At 28.7% G+C, this 15,308-nt stretch overlaps 1 protein-coding gene across 1 annotated transcript; it reads left to right on the top strand.

The window, feature by feature from the left end:
- Positions 1-329: 329 nt before the first annotated feature.
- LOC129916842 (E3 ubiquitin-protein ligase CHIP) lies at positions 330-11,393 on the top strand. The gene is made up of 6 exons (XM_055997032.1): positions 330-678; positions 7,248-7,446; positions 7,586-7,727; positions 7,811-7,916; positions 10,226-10,282; positions 10,383-11,393. Exons 1-6 carry the CDS (start codon positions 559-561, stop codon positions 10,623-10,625), a joined length of 867 nt encoding a protein of 288 aa, XP_055853007.1. The 5' UTR covers positions 330-558; the 3' UTR covers positions 10,626-11,393.
- Positions 11,394-15,308: the final 3,915 nt, after the last annotated feature.

The following is a 15,308-nucleotide window of genomic DNA, read 5'->3' on the forward strand; positions in this document are numbered from 1 at the left end:
AAATTTTTTTAAATCAAATTAAGCTTCATTCTTCATCCAAACTTTTGTTTATTAAGTGCACGATCATACCGAAAAACGCAAAGTCAAATGTGCCCCGGTGTCAAATGTGGCCCCCGCTTACCCTACTAGGCTTTAATCCAGCGTACGCACCAAAAGAAAAGTATAACTTCAAAAAAAAAAAATAGAAACACCCTATGTTCTGAGCTCAGTTTCAAACATTTCATTCCTACTGTCCCCTCATTTGACGTCTACCAACAAAAATAAAATTTCATTCCCTACTGTACCAACGTACCATCGACAATTTCTCGACAAAAAAAAAATAAAATAATATTGCAGACTTTCAAAACAAAGTGAAAATATCGTCCGTCGCATTAAAAATTTCAATTTTTCTTTTTAAATTTTTACAAAAAAAAACCAAGAAAAAAACAATAAAATATAAAGAAAAGCAGGACATTGTAATAAAATTATATCTTCAACCAATTTAAATGCTAATTTTGTTGATTTAAAAAAAAATTTATATTAAATTGACTTACACAAAAAAAAAAAACATTTGCAATCATGAGCAAACATACATATTCCACGGCGAACCTCACTGATGTCCAACTCAAAGAGCAGGGCAATCAAATGTTCTCAGCTCGCAAATTCGATGATGCTATTAATTGTTATAGCAAAGCAATTGTAAGTAATTTATTAAAAATAATTAGCAATTTTAAGTTAGTTTTTAAGTTGCTTATGAAATCATTCACTCTTTGAAGTGAAAAATAAAATAAAATATAAATCAATAATAATAATGATGAAGAGACCACACGAAAGAAACGACAGACACCTCCTCTATTCCGGAGAGGGTGCTTTGCTTATTGTTGTTTTATTTTTTTTTTTTTGTTTGTTTTCATAAGACGACATCATTTTTAAGTTAGGGTTCCCAACCGTACTACAAAAAAAGATTATTGTACTCTTATTTCACGTATGTGAACTCTATAACTCTGATAGAGTACGTCAAAATAATCTTTTTACTTGCGATATAGCGTAACGGGTACAATGGTTGGCACTAGAGATGCCGCGAACATTCGGCCACTATTCGGTATTCGGCCTATTTTTCTGGTATTCGGTATTCGGCCGAATAGTTTAACTATTCGGCCGAATACCGAATACCTAATGGAGAAGAAAAAAGACAAATTACACTGGTCAACAAGGTTTTTGTTACAGAAACCAGGGTATACTTTTCTATACTGCCCATAATTTCGTAAAGGCCCTATCTACAAAATTTTCGGGCATTGTCTCTGATTTATCCTCATTTATTTTTTTAGCCTAGGTCTTCAAATACGTCAGAAAATTGAAAATGAACTTTTGATTTTTTTCATTTTTATATGAAACTAGCTGACCCGGCGGACTTCGTTCCGCATTTTTCTAGTATTAATTTCCAATTTTTGGCTTTGTACTGTAGTAACCATTTCAAATACAAAAAAAATCGGGCCACAACTTGATATGTGGACCACGAACATAAAATTGTATCAAGTATTAAAAAAAGCAAACCATTTGTTTGGCAGCTATTATAATTTTAATTGGAATGTGTATGAAATTTCATTATTATTATTATTAAAGTATAACAACATAAATCTTCAGCGGAAACCAAAATGGTGCTATGTCCTTAACAGATCCTATGGAGTTACAATAATTTTGCTTTCCCAGGCGATATGTATGTTGTATGCATGCCACTGTTTTTTTCTGTTATTGGCACGGGTTTTTTACGTCAAATAGTAAAAAAATGTTTTTAAAAACAAAATCTTATGTGTCTCGAACTCCTTTCAATCACTTGCAATTCAAAAAGGAGCGATCTTGTTTTTGTAAATTGTAAAAAAACCGACTTAAAGTGAAAAGATTCCGTCTTAACTCTATGCATACGTCTAAATATTAAAATGTTTTCTTAAAAAAATTAAATCATTTTAAATTAATGCGGAAATCGTATTAATAATTGGGAGTTGAAACAACTTAAACAAATTTTAAGTTTCAGTTTATCATACCAATTTTCAACTGTGAGATAGCTTAGTGGTAAACAATTTTATTTGAGGACATAACATTTTAAAGAGTTTGTTTTTATTAGCCTTGAATATTAGCTCTTTGAACCCCAAATATTGAATTTGCTCATAACTTGACAGCAGCTCCGCCTACCAGGTCCAACTATAAAACAAAACCTGTCTCGAATGAACCTTATCAAACGCAAGAAATTTCATAAAAGTCTATACAGCCATTCGGACTCAAAATATGGAATTTAACTATAACTTGACAACAGAGTGAAGTCTTTCGAACTCCAAATATGGAATATTTGCCTATAATTTGACAATAGCGCCACCTACCGCATACAATTATAATTTGCAAAGCATGGATGAACCTTATCACACAAAAGAACTTTCAAAAAAATCTGTCAAGTCTTTGTCTATACATACTTCGGCAACAGCGCCATCCACCGGGTCCAATTTATGAAACAAAACATGTTTCGAATGAATTTTATCCGACACAAAAAATTTCACAAAATATTTGTCCAATCGTTCGTTCAAAATATGCAATTTTCCTAGAATTTGACAATAGTGCCAACTACTGGGTCCAATCATGAAACAAAAATTGTCTCGAATGAACCTTGTCTTAACACAAAATTTCACAAAAATCTGTCCAGTAATTCGACCCCACCTATGGAATTTGCTTATAACTTGAAAACAGCGCCACCTACCGGATCAAATTATAAAACAAAACTTGTAACGGATAGATCTTATCACATACACAAAATTTCACAAAAATCTGTCCAGTTATTCGATCCCAAATATGGAATTTGCCTATAACTTGACAGCAGCGCCACCTACCGGGTCTAATTATAAAACAAAACCTGTCTCGGATGGACCTTTTCACATACATTTCATACAACATTTCAGAAAAAGCTGTCTACTCGTTTAGAAGGAGTAGGGTCACAAACAAACACACAGGAGCAATATACATATATAATAGATACAAACCATAACTCTGATTGGTTTGCACAAATATTTTTAATTTATTTAACGTAATTGTATTGCCTTTCGCGTAGTATTTCTGACAAATGTGGATTTAATGTCACAAGACGAATAATTATTTATTTCACTCAAAATCAGGCTTTTTAAATTATTTTGAAAGCTTAACAAATTAAGCTTAGTTAATTTAAAAAGGGAGAGTGTTTTTTTACTCGTACAAATTGACAGCTTTGTAAAGATGCGAGAAAAGGTATTATCTTTTTTTGATACAAACCATCTACATATTAATACCTTTCAAACAAAAAAAAAATTACCAAAATCGGACCACCCAAACGCGAGTTTATCGGCCACACACACTAAACGAACTCATTTTTATATATAAGAAGATTTGCGATATTACATTTACTATTTCCCTCTATAACTCAGAACTAAGAAAAGTGTAGTTAGGGCCTTTACGAGATTATGGGCAGTATAGGTTTTTAGTGTACTGAGCTCGAATCTGAAGTCAAAAAAGTTCTATCACATCCAGGGTTCCCAGGTTGAGGGGAAAATCACCATTTTTGCCGATTTTCTTAGACGAAAGGGATAAAATAGGGGACGGGGATAAAAAAGGGGAAAAAATATGAAAAAGGGGAAAAATTTAAACTTACAAAAACGTTAGACACAATCTTTGAACAATGGAATTAATTTAAATAAAACTTAATTTCGAAATAAACTATCGTATTCACGCTAAGTGGATTTTTTAATTTGACAGCTCTACTAAAAACTAGGGTGCTTCCATTTTTTAATTCACTTCTCAAAATATTTTCAGCCAGCAGCCGCGGCAGTAAAAAAAATAAAAGTAAAAAAAATACTTATACATTTTTAAGACATCGTTGTTAAAAAAGCCTGCCTTAATCGGCATAAATACTCTATGATTTACAAAAATACATTAAATATAGAAAATAATATCCATTTTTTATTAAATTAGCACTGATATTTTAGATTTACCCTTAAAATAAAATTTATGAAGTAGTTCCATATTTCATAAATTTTATTTTGACAGTTTTTAATTTGAAAATGAAATATGTATTTTGAGCCTCATTTTTGTTAATTTTTTTTTATTTACTTATGCCCATTATAAAGTTTTTATTTTTATGAATAAATTAAATACAAAATTAATATGTTTAAAAAAGCTTTAAATAAAAAAATTTAAAACAAATAAATACTTGCATTTTTTTCCGGAAAAAAGGGGATTTTTTTTACGAAAAAGGGGAAAAATAAACGTTTTGGTGTTAAAAAAAGGGGATTTTTATTTTGAAAACCTGGAAACCCTGATCACATCACGTTTTTTGAGATATTACCGTTAGAAAATCGAGAATGCCTCTTTTTACCAGTTTTCGAGGTTATTTCTTAGCGTTTGTTAATCTTATAACTTTAAACGAGCTAAAATTGTTTATATATGTATATGTATATATATATATAAATATATATAAAATTGGGATCTCGGAAACGGCTCTAACGATTTCGATGAAATTTTCAGGGTTTGTTCATCTAAGCGAGTAAAAAGTTTTGGAAGTATTTTTGGAAAAATCCGCCCACTGCCACGCCCACTTTTTTAACATATAAGTTTTTGTCGGGAACGGCTCTAACGATTTCGATGAAATTTTCAGGGTTTGTTTATATAAGCGAGTTAAAAGTTTTGGAATTTTTTTTTGAAAAATCCGCCCACTGCCACGCCCACTTTTTTAACATATAAGTTTTTTCGGAAACGGCTCTAACGATTTCGATGAAATTTTCAGGGTTTGTTTGTATAAGCGATTAAAAAGTTTTGGAAGTTTTTTTTTGAAAAATCCGCCCACTGCCACGCCCACTTTTTTAACATATAAGTTTTTTCGGAAACGGCTCTAACGATTTCGATGAAATTTTCAGGGTTTGTTTGTATAAGCGATTAAAAAGTTTTGGAAGTTTTTTTTTGGAAAAATCCGCCCACTGCCAAGCCCACTTTTTAAACATAGAATTTTTTTTTTGGTAACAAATTAAAAGATTTCGATGAAATTTTGAGGGTTTTATCCTCTAGGTAAATACAATTTTTTTGGAAGTATTTTCTCTTATATTTGGTTTTTTTTTTTAGCGGAGACAGATTCAACGATTTCAATAAATTTTTGAGGGATGGTTCCATGTGTTCTTTTTCTTTTTGTTACAATAACTAAACAAAATTTTTTAGATCATGACTTTTTTGATCATGCATTGAAACTTTTAAGTAATTTGTTGATTTGGTATCACTAATTATCTTCGTTTTACTTTTTTTTTCGTTTATTGTTAACGTATAAGAATAAAATAACTCACAAAAAGCAACACCGTTGACCTAATGTCAATCTTATAATATACAGGGTGTCCCAAAGGTAATGGATCAAACGAAATATGCTAATTGGTGAACTTAAGGGCTCTCAGAATTTGGTAACTTGTTCATCCCAAATCCTTACGGTTTTCGATTTAATGCAATTCTTGAGAAATTTCGAAAAATCCCTACAAAAAGATATCTCATTGCTGTAAGCATTTTCGATAATGCAGATTCCTGTAACCCTTCTCTTCATTGCTGATCGTATATTCAAACTTAAATAAACTGGATTATAAAGTGGGAATGTGGTGTTTTGTAACCCGCGAAAACTGCAAACTCAAACCCACTCCAAAAAATTGCTGTTTACATTTGAATTTTTTCACTGAAAGTTATAACATTTAAGGATACCGAGCAAAGCTCGGTCACCCAGGTACTATAATATTAGATGCTTTCCTTTGGAAACATTTATCTACTGCTTAGTACCTACTGCTTTTTTTTTTTGAATCGGCAACACTGGCTACAGCTTAAACGGAGTTATAAGACATCTATTTACTGTTAATTCATATAATTTTCATTTCAATGTTCAATATTGTAAATATTTATCATTCAAATCAATATTTACTCAAAACTAATACTTCATCTTTAATCACTTTTAAACAATTTATGTTTGTAAGCATGGAATTAATTGATTTAAAATTATTTCAAAAATCATATAAAAGACAGAGCTTGATTCAAAACAAATCACTCTTGTTTGATATTTCATTGAGCAAAGGTTCTTTAGCGCTAACGTTCTCAAAAAAAAATATTATACCACAGGCCCTGATAATAATCCAACTTCGAATCGTTGACTTAATTTTTTTTTTTTTGATGTACGACGTTTTCTCCAAAGCGCCTAAATAATTAAACAAAATTAATTCAACGACGTTTATGGTTGCATATTCATTTAATTTGTTAACTTTCATTTAATTTCCTTTGTTAATTATTTTCTAATTGTTTAATAAAATACAACAACGTTTCGTGTTTTCTTTTTTTTTCATTTTTTTTTTTGTTTAATACCTTTTTTCGTTTATCTTTTCAACGTTTGCTACGGTCTTCGGACAGTATAAGCGCCTTAGCATAAATAAACAAAGCTGCGATTTTTAAATTTGTGACAGATAATTTGAAAACCGATACTTCATACTATTGTGTAGTCACACCCACAAACATAACCCACATACAAAATTTTTTTTTTCCAAAATGGTTATTAACGGTTTAGTTGGTTTTAGGTTGTGATTAATAGCTTCTTCTAAATGGCATACCAACTTTATTTTAAAACATTTTTTTCAAAAAATGATTTATAAGAAATTGATTTTAAAAAAAATGTCTCTAAAAATGTTGAAATTTTTTTTTCTAAAAATGCATCTTTATAAAAGAAATTAAACTGCATACCTGTTTTAGAGCGCGATTTCATATAAAGAGTATTTTTTTTTTCATGTCAAAAACGAATTTTGTGTTATTTTTTTTTTTTATTTTTATATAAATTTACCAAATTTATATTTTAGCATTTTGAATTCCAAGAGCAAGTACCGTGCATTTTATTAACTTAAGGCGCACTTAGCTTTAGCCAAGGTTTTTTTTCTTTACTTTTTCATAAATAACAATTTCTTTTTTTTTTTTTTAATTCAAATTTATTTTTAAGTTATGTTTACTTTTTTTTTGTTTAAGACCTCAAAACTTATTTTTTTTTATAAAGAATCAAGGTATTAATATTTGAGCGTAATATTACGCTTGAGCGTATTTTCGGTCATGAATATGAAGTAAATGATACTCTTCTTTTCTCAAATGTACTCTTTTTTTTCGTCTCTGAAATCAAATAATATACTCTATTTTTTCTTAAAAAAGTTGGCAACCCAATTTTGAAATAATATTTTTGTAATCTGTCCAATTTGCAGATTAAAAATTCAACAAATGCCACATATTTCACGAATAGGGCGCTATGCCATCTGAAGTTAAAACGATGGGATCAATCGTGTCAAGACTGTCGTCGTGCATTGGACATCGATCCGAGTTTGGTGAAGGCACACTTCTTTCTCGGTCAGTGCCTCATGGAGCTGGAATTGTACGACGAAGCAATAAAACATTTACAACGGGGTTAGTGTGTGGGTTGTTTCTAGTCTGTCTTTTGAAATTACCTACAATTTCCAAAGAGATTAGAACTTGTTTTTGTTTTTTTTTTTTTTGCAAATTATTATTATTATTAATTTTTTCTTTTGTTTTTTACATTTTAAAGCTTATGACCTGGCTAAAGAACAGAAACAAAACTTTGGTGATGATATTACATCGCAATTGAGATTGGCGAGAAAGAAGCGTTGGAATGTTATGGAGGAGAAACGTATATGTCAAGAAATTGAATTGCAAACATATCTAAATAGGTTTGTTTTGGTTTGCATTGCGTCTTCTTTTCTTATTACTTTTACTCTTGTATTTAAATATGATTTTTTTTTCTAATTTCTAGGCTAATAAAAGAAGATATGGAAAACAGATTGGCAAAACTTAAATTAGTTGATGATGTGAATGAGGATCATTTAAAAGAAAAACAACAAGAAATCGAACAAGAATGTGTAAGTTTTTATATTTAATTATTTTTTACAACTAAAATGTTTAAACAATAGGTTTAAGAAACATTTCATTTTCATTCTTTTTAATGGTGAAGTCCACAATTTTTCATTGAACCGTTTTATATAAAACATGATGTTAGGAAGTTGCAAAAGTAATGGGAAAATGTTGCTTTTGGACTTTTTATGTTATTTGATTTTATTTTAGTCGTTATAATAAATATTCCTACGATAACGGCCAATCCAATTGGGTTGGCCTAAATAGTCACTTTTTAGGAACTTTACCTGATCACTTTGTTTCCTCAATAGCCATAACGACTCAAAAGCATTTCATAGAGATTGACATCAAGCTCTTCTTTCGAAAATGCGTGCTTTTTTTCGTGTCTTTTGAGTCAATGAGTTTCTTTTTCGCTGAATTAGTAAGTCGTAGTGAATACATTCAAATCTGAGACCCACAATATAAATGCTGATAAATATGACCAAAGACTCGGTTTTGAGAATATATCTCCGACAATAAAACAGATATCGAAAAGATTTTAACAGATCTTGAAAGATGGGAGGAAAACAGTTGTTTTAAAAGTCGATACGATACGATTTATGTTCAAACTAAGTAGTTAATAAACGGTTTTTTTTGTATTTTCTAATGGTAATATTTCAAAAACGGGGTTTGATCAAATATTCGATTCGATTCAAGATCAGCACACCGAAAACCTTTGGAAAAGTATAGCTGGTAGACTGGTGATATAAGTCATATTTTTACAATTCTTCATTAGTTTCATACAAAACTTCATCTTTCACGCTTCTAAAATATAATTTTTTTCAAGCAGTGATTAAAAAGCTGTATTAAATAAAATGAAAAAAAAAAAAATATTTCAGTACAAGTAGTACCTTAATTTTTTAATAATTTCCATTATTTGGAACCTTATTCAATAAAATATCAAGTCGAAAAAAACCTTTAGTATTTTACTTATATGAAGAATAACTTATATTGGTTGAAAACTTTCTAAAACGCTTGGTAAAAAAAACATTAACGATTACACAAAAATATCTCAACTATTAACGATTGATCTGTCTAAAACAGAATTAAAAAAAACCTTTTAAGGCCAGTAAGTTAATTACAAAAAAACTCCGTGTCGTGTGATATAATTTTTCAACTACATGAAGACCCCACCAAAACCTTTAAAATTGTCAAATATTGCTTCGGAAATCAGAAATTTAAGACAGTTGCGTAGTCAGCATAAGGCCCTGACCCATTTTGGCTGAAAATCTGTTAAAATTTTTGAAGAAATTGTAAGCGCAGTAAAAAAACACAAGTCTAAAAGCGATGAGCTTTGAGCTTTCCATTAAGCTGAAATACGACCGAAATTTAAAATTATTTCTTCACAGATTGATAGATCCTATCTCGAGGCATTGTTAAAAGTGGTTAAAAGTGGTAAAAATTAATTCTAGTACACTCAATATATTGAAACAAAAGCCTTTTTCCAAAACGAGCAGAATTGGTCAAGTCCAAATACCAATATGATACTCTCCATTTTTGGACAATGAAGCATTTTTTAAAATTTTAATCAGGAAAATTAATGGTGGCATAATATAAAAAAATAATAAAATAAAAACGATTTAATTTATGTAAAGAACACTAAGTTTTAAACAACTTTTTCAAAAAAGGTAAAACATTTGACCACTTTTGCTCGTCACTGTAGATGAGCTAAAGCTCATATATCTTACTTTTCAGTACATTTTCTTGAGATCTATCTCATTTTCTTAAAATAGATCTCAAAAAAATGTACTGAAAAGTGAGATAGAGCTTAAGCTCATTCTTTTTGCATTAGAGCCTATAAATCTTAACCAACGATGATTTGATTTTAAGTTACGCCATTTACCAGCTACCATTCAAAGTGCCAAAATTTTGATATAATCAGTTTCCTCTTTTCAAAATCTCTGAGAAAAAATACCATTCTCAAAATTGATTGAGATGTTTTCCATATAAGATTACAATCTTATTGCGTTTTTGTGATTTTTGTTATTTTATTTCCTTTGTTAAGGTGGGAAAGTTTAGGGAAAAATATCACCTCGCACTTAATAAAAAAAAAACGGATATAATAATTAAAATTAATTTCAAAAAGTAGAAATGCCACTTTTAATATTAATAATAAATAAATAAACGACCAAAAGCTAATTCTTTCGTGGACTTTTCTTATACTTTCATCAAAATATCATTCACAATTTTTTTTAATTTCAAGTCTTTTTGGGTTTGTTTTTCGAATTACATAGTTTTGTTTTGTTCTTTTATTAAAGATAAACTTCCTATATTTCAGGACGATCACATAACAGAACTAAATAATATATTCGCGAAAATTGATGATCGAAGACGGGTAATTTTTTTTTTTTTGTAACCTTTGTAATAAACTCAAAATACTTAAAAAGTCTTATTTTTTTTTGTTTCTTTTTCTCTATTGATTAAATTTTCGTCAGAAACGTGATGTGCCAGATTTTTTGTGTGGTAAAATTAGTTTTGAAATTTTAGCCGATCCCGTGATAACTCCATCTGGCATCACTTACGAACGCAAAGATATCGAAGAGCATCTACAACGAGTTGGCCACTTTGATCCAGTAACACGAGTCAAATTAACTCAAGATCAACTAATTCCGAATTTTTCCATGAAAGAAGTCGTCGATGTATTTCTAGCTGAAAACGAATGGGCTTTGGATTTTTAGAATTTAAGTATTTATCTGCCGTTAAGATAGAGTATTTTCATCCACGTAAAATAATAAAAAAAAAAAAAACACATTCTCCTAAACATAATATTCTCGTTCGTACCCCACCATTGCCACTGATTTTCAATAAAAAGAAATATAAAAAAAATACATCAACAAATAGGAATTTAATGTCCTTCTTTTGGTTTGTTTGACAACACTTAAAAGTATATAAAAAAAAACAATAAAATGTTTATAAAACTGTTTTATCTTATTTGATGATTTTTATAGTTAATTTCTCTTTAGATTAGATTTTGCAATTTAATTTTTATCTCGAATTTTAAATTGTAAAAAAAAAAAACAAATTGTTGATTGCAAATGCCCCATTGTTTAAGAATTTATGTAGTTTTCTATCTTTTTTTTTCTTTCCCTATTTCGCCATGAATTGTAAATATTGTTTTTGAATTTGAATTTATTTGAAAAAAAAAAAGAAAATGAAGAGAAAAAAAAACAAACAAAATATTTTCCTAGTTATTTAAATAAAAATACAACAAGAGTATTCTTTTATAAAAAAAAAATAATTTATGTTTTAAAATTTAAAGAATTAAAAAAAAAAAAACAAGAACTTACGCGAAAATCTCGTGACATTATTTTTTCCATAACCCTCAAACAATATATCAAATATACAAGTATTTGGAAAATAATGTATGTATGTATATCGAGATGATTATATAAGCAAACAACAAGAAAAATGCTTTCCAAATAAAATATGTTTTTATTTCCATGTTATTTGTTTTTTGTTTCAATTAATTACTTAACGAGCAAAATAGTTTAAAAACACAGCTTCCACCATAAAAAAAACATCTGATATCGGCTTCGGATAATCGATTTTTGAGAAGCTCGAAATAAGTTGATAAGTGGCTTCTAGGTAACAACTGTCTTTTCATAGTTGAATCGGACCAAATCATGTTTGCAGCTAAATTAAGAGCTTGAATATCCAACAAACAAAAACTCCGAATTACAAAAAAGAACGAATTTGACATTTTATGTCTGCGTATTTGAGTGAAGGACTCTCCGCTAGCAGTGGTCCCAATATCACGATATAATCCAGGAAATAGGAAATACTGGATACTGGAAAAAGGTTTCACCGGCAAACATGGTGAAGATGTTGTAGCTCAAAACAAGAGCAGCAAATAAAGAATATCGAGTTAGAAAAAAAAAATGCTGAGGAAATGCCCTTACCAAAGTTTATTAAAGCCTACTACTTGTAGTTGATTTCTAAAAGGCATTGGTTATAAAATCTAGAAATTTGATATGAGATTGAGTTTACCTGAGATAGCGTGAGATCCGGAAATCTACTTGTGGAAGTAAACTCTCTGAGTTGTGCCAAGATGTGGATATAAAGTCCAAAAAGCTAAAACGAGCTAAATTAAATTAACTTTACCACATCGAGTGAATGGATGAAAATGCTTCTGCAAAAATGGCCTTCAAATCGCAGTCCAAGTTCAAGACAGCAATATTTATGACTGGAAGCATTGCAAAAAGGACCATGAAGGACAGAAAGACGGTGGTGTCTGAGGGAAGAACCCTTCATGAATCGGAAGTGCGTTAAGAAAAATAACGGGTGAAATTGAGTGAAACCATTAAAAAGTAATTGTTATACAAAAATAATTTTAAACAAATTTTGTAAGAATTTTATAAACAGCTTCTTAAAAACATTATGAAATTAATGAGTAATATTAGGAATATAACATGCACTGGCATCTGGTGATCAATTTTGCCCTACTTTATGAAGACTTTTATTAGGTTCTATTTTTTGGTTCTTTTTGTACACAGAAACCTTATCGAAGCTTTAAAGAAGATATAAATGTAGCTCCTATAACTTATAGAAACTGCTGATAGCTAGAGGAGTCTTTCTTGTATGCGTGAACCATTAAAATAAAAAATAAAAAACAAACTCCAATATTTTCATATTACGTTACAATTTTTCTTTATTCTTGTCTTTCCATTCAGTTTACATATCTATTTTTTACATCGAGAGCCTTTGCTAGTTGTTGTTATTTTTTCTTTAATTTAATTTTATTTATTTTTTTTTTATCTGGCATAATAATTATTATTATTTTGATATATACACTTTTGTTTATGGAATTATAATTTAGCGGTTTCATTTTTTACTTATATAATTTACTTATATACTTTTTTTTTCTTCTTTTCTGTTTCGTTTAGTTGTATATATATTTCTTTTTTTATAATTTATTTATATTTTTTAATATTAGCACACACATGCTCATAAATTGAATAATTCCTCTTTTAAATATATATATATTGTTGTTGTTGTGTATATATAATAAATATTTTATTTTTTTTTTTGTTTGTTTTATTAAATTTATATCTATTATAAATACCTAATCCATATCTTTTCTTATTTTCTTTTGTTCGTTTTTATTTATTTTTTGTTTGTTTTTCTTACATACTCACAATTATTATAACAAATAACATAGTTTTGTCTCTCATTTAAAATTTAGATAAACGATATGTTTATAAACTTAATAGTTTTAAAAATATAATTATTTTAATTTTTTTTAAATTTATTATTATTTTTTTTTTATAAATTTAAATCAAATATACAGGACTTAATTTATTTTTTTTATAGTTTTTTTTTTTTTTTGTAAGTTTTTATTTTCATATAGGTACACCTAATAATTTTTATACACATTTTATTTTTTGTTCTTTATGTTTTCTTTTATTTTTTTATAATTTTTTTTTATCGCTCCTTTATTTTTTGTTTGTTTGTTGAGTACGAAATGCATGCACAGCTAGACGAATAGTTTATATAAATTTTTTTATTTTATTTTATTTATAATACATTTTGGTATTTTCTTTATTTTTTTTTTTTATTTCTTACCTACCAGGCAAATCTTTAGTTTGTATTTTTTTAACTTTTGTTTTAAACGCTTCTTTAAAGAAAGGATTGTTTAATGCACATTTTTTTAAACTACATAGTTTATTGAAAGGCAAATATATAAATTATGCACACGTCATGAAGCCAAGATAATAAAAATAAAATTGAATTTTTATTTCTGAAGGGGTAAAAACCGGGAAGACACATTTTAAATATAGGCAATATTTTTTTTTTAAATTCTGTCAGTTCTTCGGTGTGTTAGTTTTTCAGTTTGTCCGTCTGTTATTTTATTTGTGAGGTGAGTCGATTTACTTCAAAGACTGAAGTTCTATTTTAAAGACCAAAAAAGCTGTTTCTATCATATACATTTACGTATATTTTTGAAAATTTGTTCTTAAGTGAGCTGAGCTGATGCATTGTTTTTTTTTCGCAAACAAATAAGGAAAAAGATATTTTGAACATTTTTATAAAACACCATATCTTTAGATGTTTGCTTCTAGTTATTTGAAAAAAAAAAAAAAAAAACAGATAGGGTAGAGTTGCCTAGTTTCGGCTGTCTCTAGTTTCAGGCCATCTTTCGGAAAAGATTTTCCGCTATGCAACTCTACCCTATAGTTTTTTTTTCTTTTCCCTTATTATTCTCAACAGAAAGAATATATCTTTTTTTATTATAAAATGAAAAGTAGTGGGATTAATAAGCAAATTTGTAAACGATTCGCAATTTCTTATAATAGGTGTCGCCATGTCGTTATATCACCATGTCGCTATGTCGCTGTGTCGCCATTTCGCCATGTCACCATGTAACTATATGTCGCCCTTGCCCTGTCAGACTGACATTAACACACAGACCTTCGCACAGTGGTGCCTTTGATGCTTTTTGATGACAAATATCGTTTGAAGGATATTACTATAGAGAATATAAAAAAAACCTGACAAAATGGCGTACAGAATAAGCGTTGGAAGAAAATTTTCTTATTCAAAATAGTATGTATATAAGTTATAAATTAAGCTTAATTGATTCAAAAAGTGTTTTATCTTGATTCAATATATTCAATGAAAAAAAAAAAAAAAATAGTAATAAATAAAAGAAAATTTGAATATGAAATCCCAAAAATGTCAAAATAGTAAAACATATTTATTTATTTTCTAAAAGAAATCGACCTTTTTGGGGTTATATTGTTGCCAACTATGTTTTATAGTAGATTTTCTTCGATGTTGCTATTGCTCTTTTCATAAAATGTCACTAATTACTTTTTGTATAGGTAATTTATAGCCACACACTTGCCGAATGCATACTTTGTGTTAAATAGATTATTTCAGATATATTTACGATAAAGAGTTTAAGTCACCTTTGACCTTTGTCTGCAAATTTTCTTGTAGGTATAAAAAAAATTCATGACATGAAAAAACTAAAAAAAAAAAAGGCTTAACAACCTTATTTTCCCTTAATCAAATACAAAATCTAACATGAAACTATTTAAACAAATGACCTATAATTAAAAATGCAATCGGAGAAAAAAAAAAAAAAAATTGAAATAAATTCAACCATACCTCATTGTCACGACACGACGAAGACCACGAACAATGTGTTAGTAAATTAAAATTGCGCTAAATTATAATCTAACGTCTCAATTAAAATGTGCCTTCCAAAGTTGTTTGGGACAAATTCTAAATTATATAGGGTAAATAATGCTGCTGGCCCTATTATAATAATTATTATTGTTTTTGCCTTCAACTTATTATTTTTTTTTTTTTTCATTTATTTATTTTACCACGAAATGCAAATGCCATTTCCGATTTAC

The sequence above is a fragment of the Episyrphus balteatus genome, chromosome 3 (genome assembly GCF_945859705.1).
Source record: "Episyrphus balteatus chromosome 3, idEpiBalt1.1, whole genome shotgun sequence".
NCBI classification, from domain to species: domain Eukaryota; kingdom Metazoa; phylum Arthropoda; class Insecta; order Diptera; family Syrphidae; genus Episyrphus; species Episyrphus balteatus.

Excerpts from the sequence above, each read along its gene's own strand:
- LOC129916842 (XM_055997032.1), top strand. The coding sequence starts at position 559 with ATGAGCAAACATACATATTCCACGGCGAACCTCACTGATGTCCAACTC. Across the intron at positions 679-7,247 it reads ATTGTTATAGCAAAGCAATT|ATTAAAAATTCAACAAATGC; the intron begins GTAAGTAATTTA and ends TCCAATTTGCAG. Across the intron at positions 7,917-10,225 it reads AAGAAATCGAACAAGAATGT|GACGATCACATAACAGAACT; the intron begins GTAAGTTTTTAT and ends CCTATATTTCAG.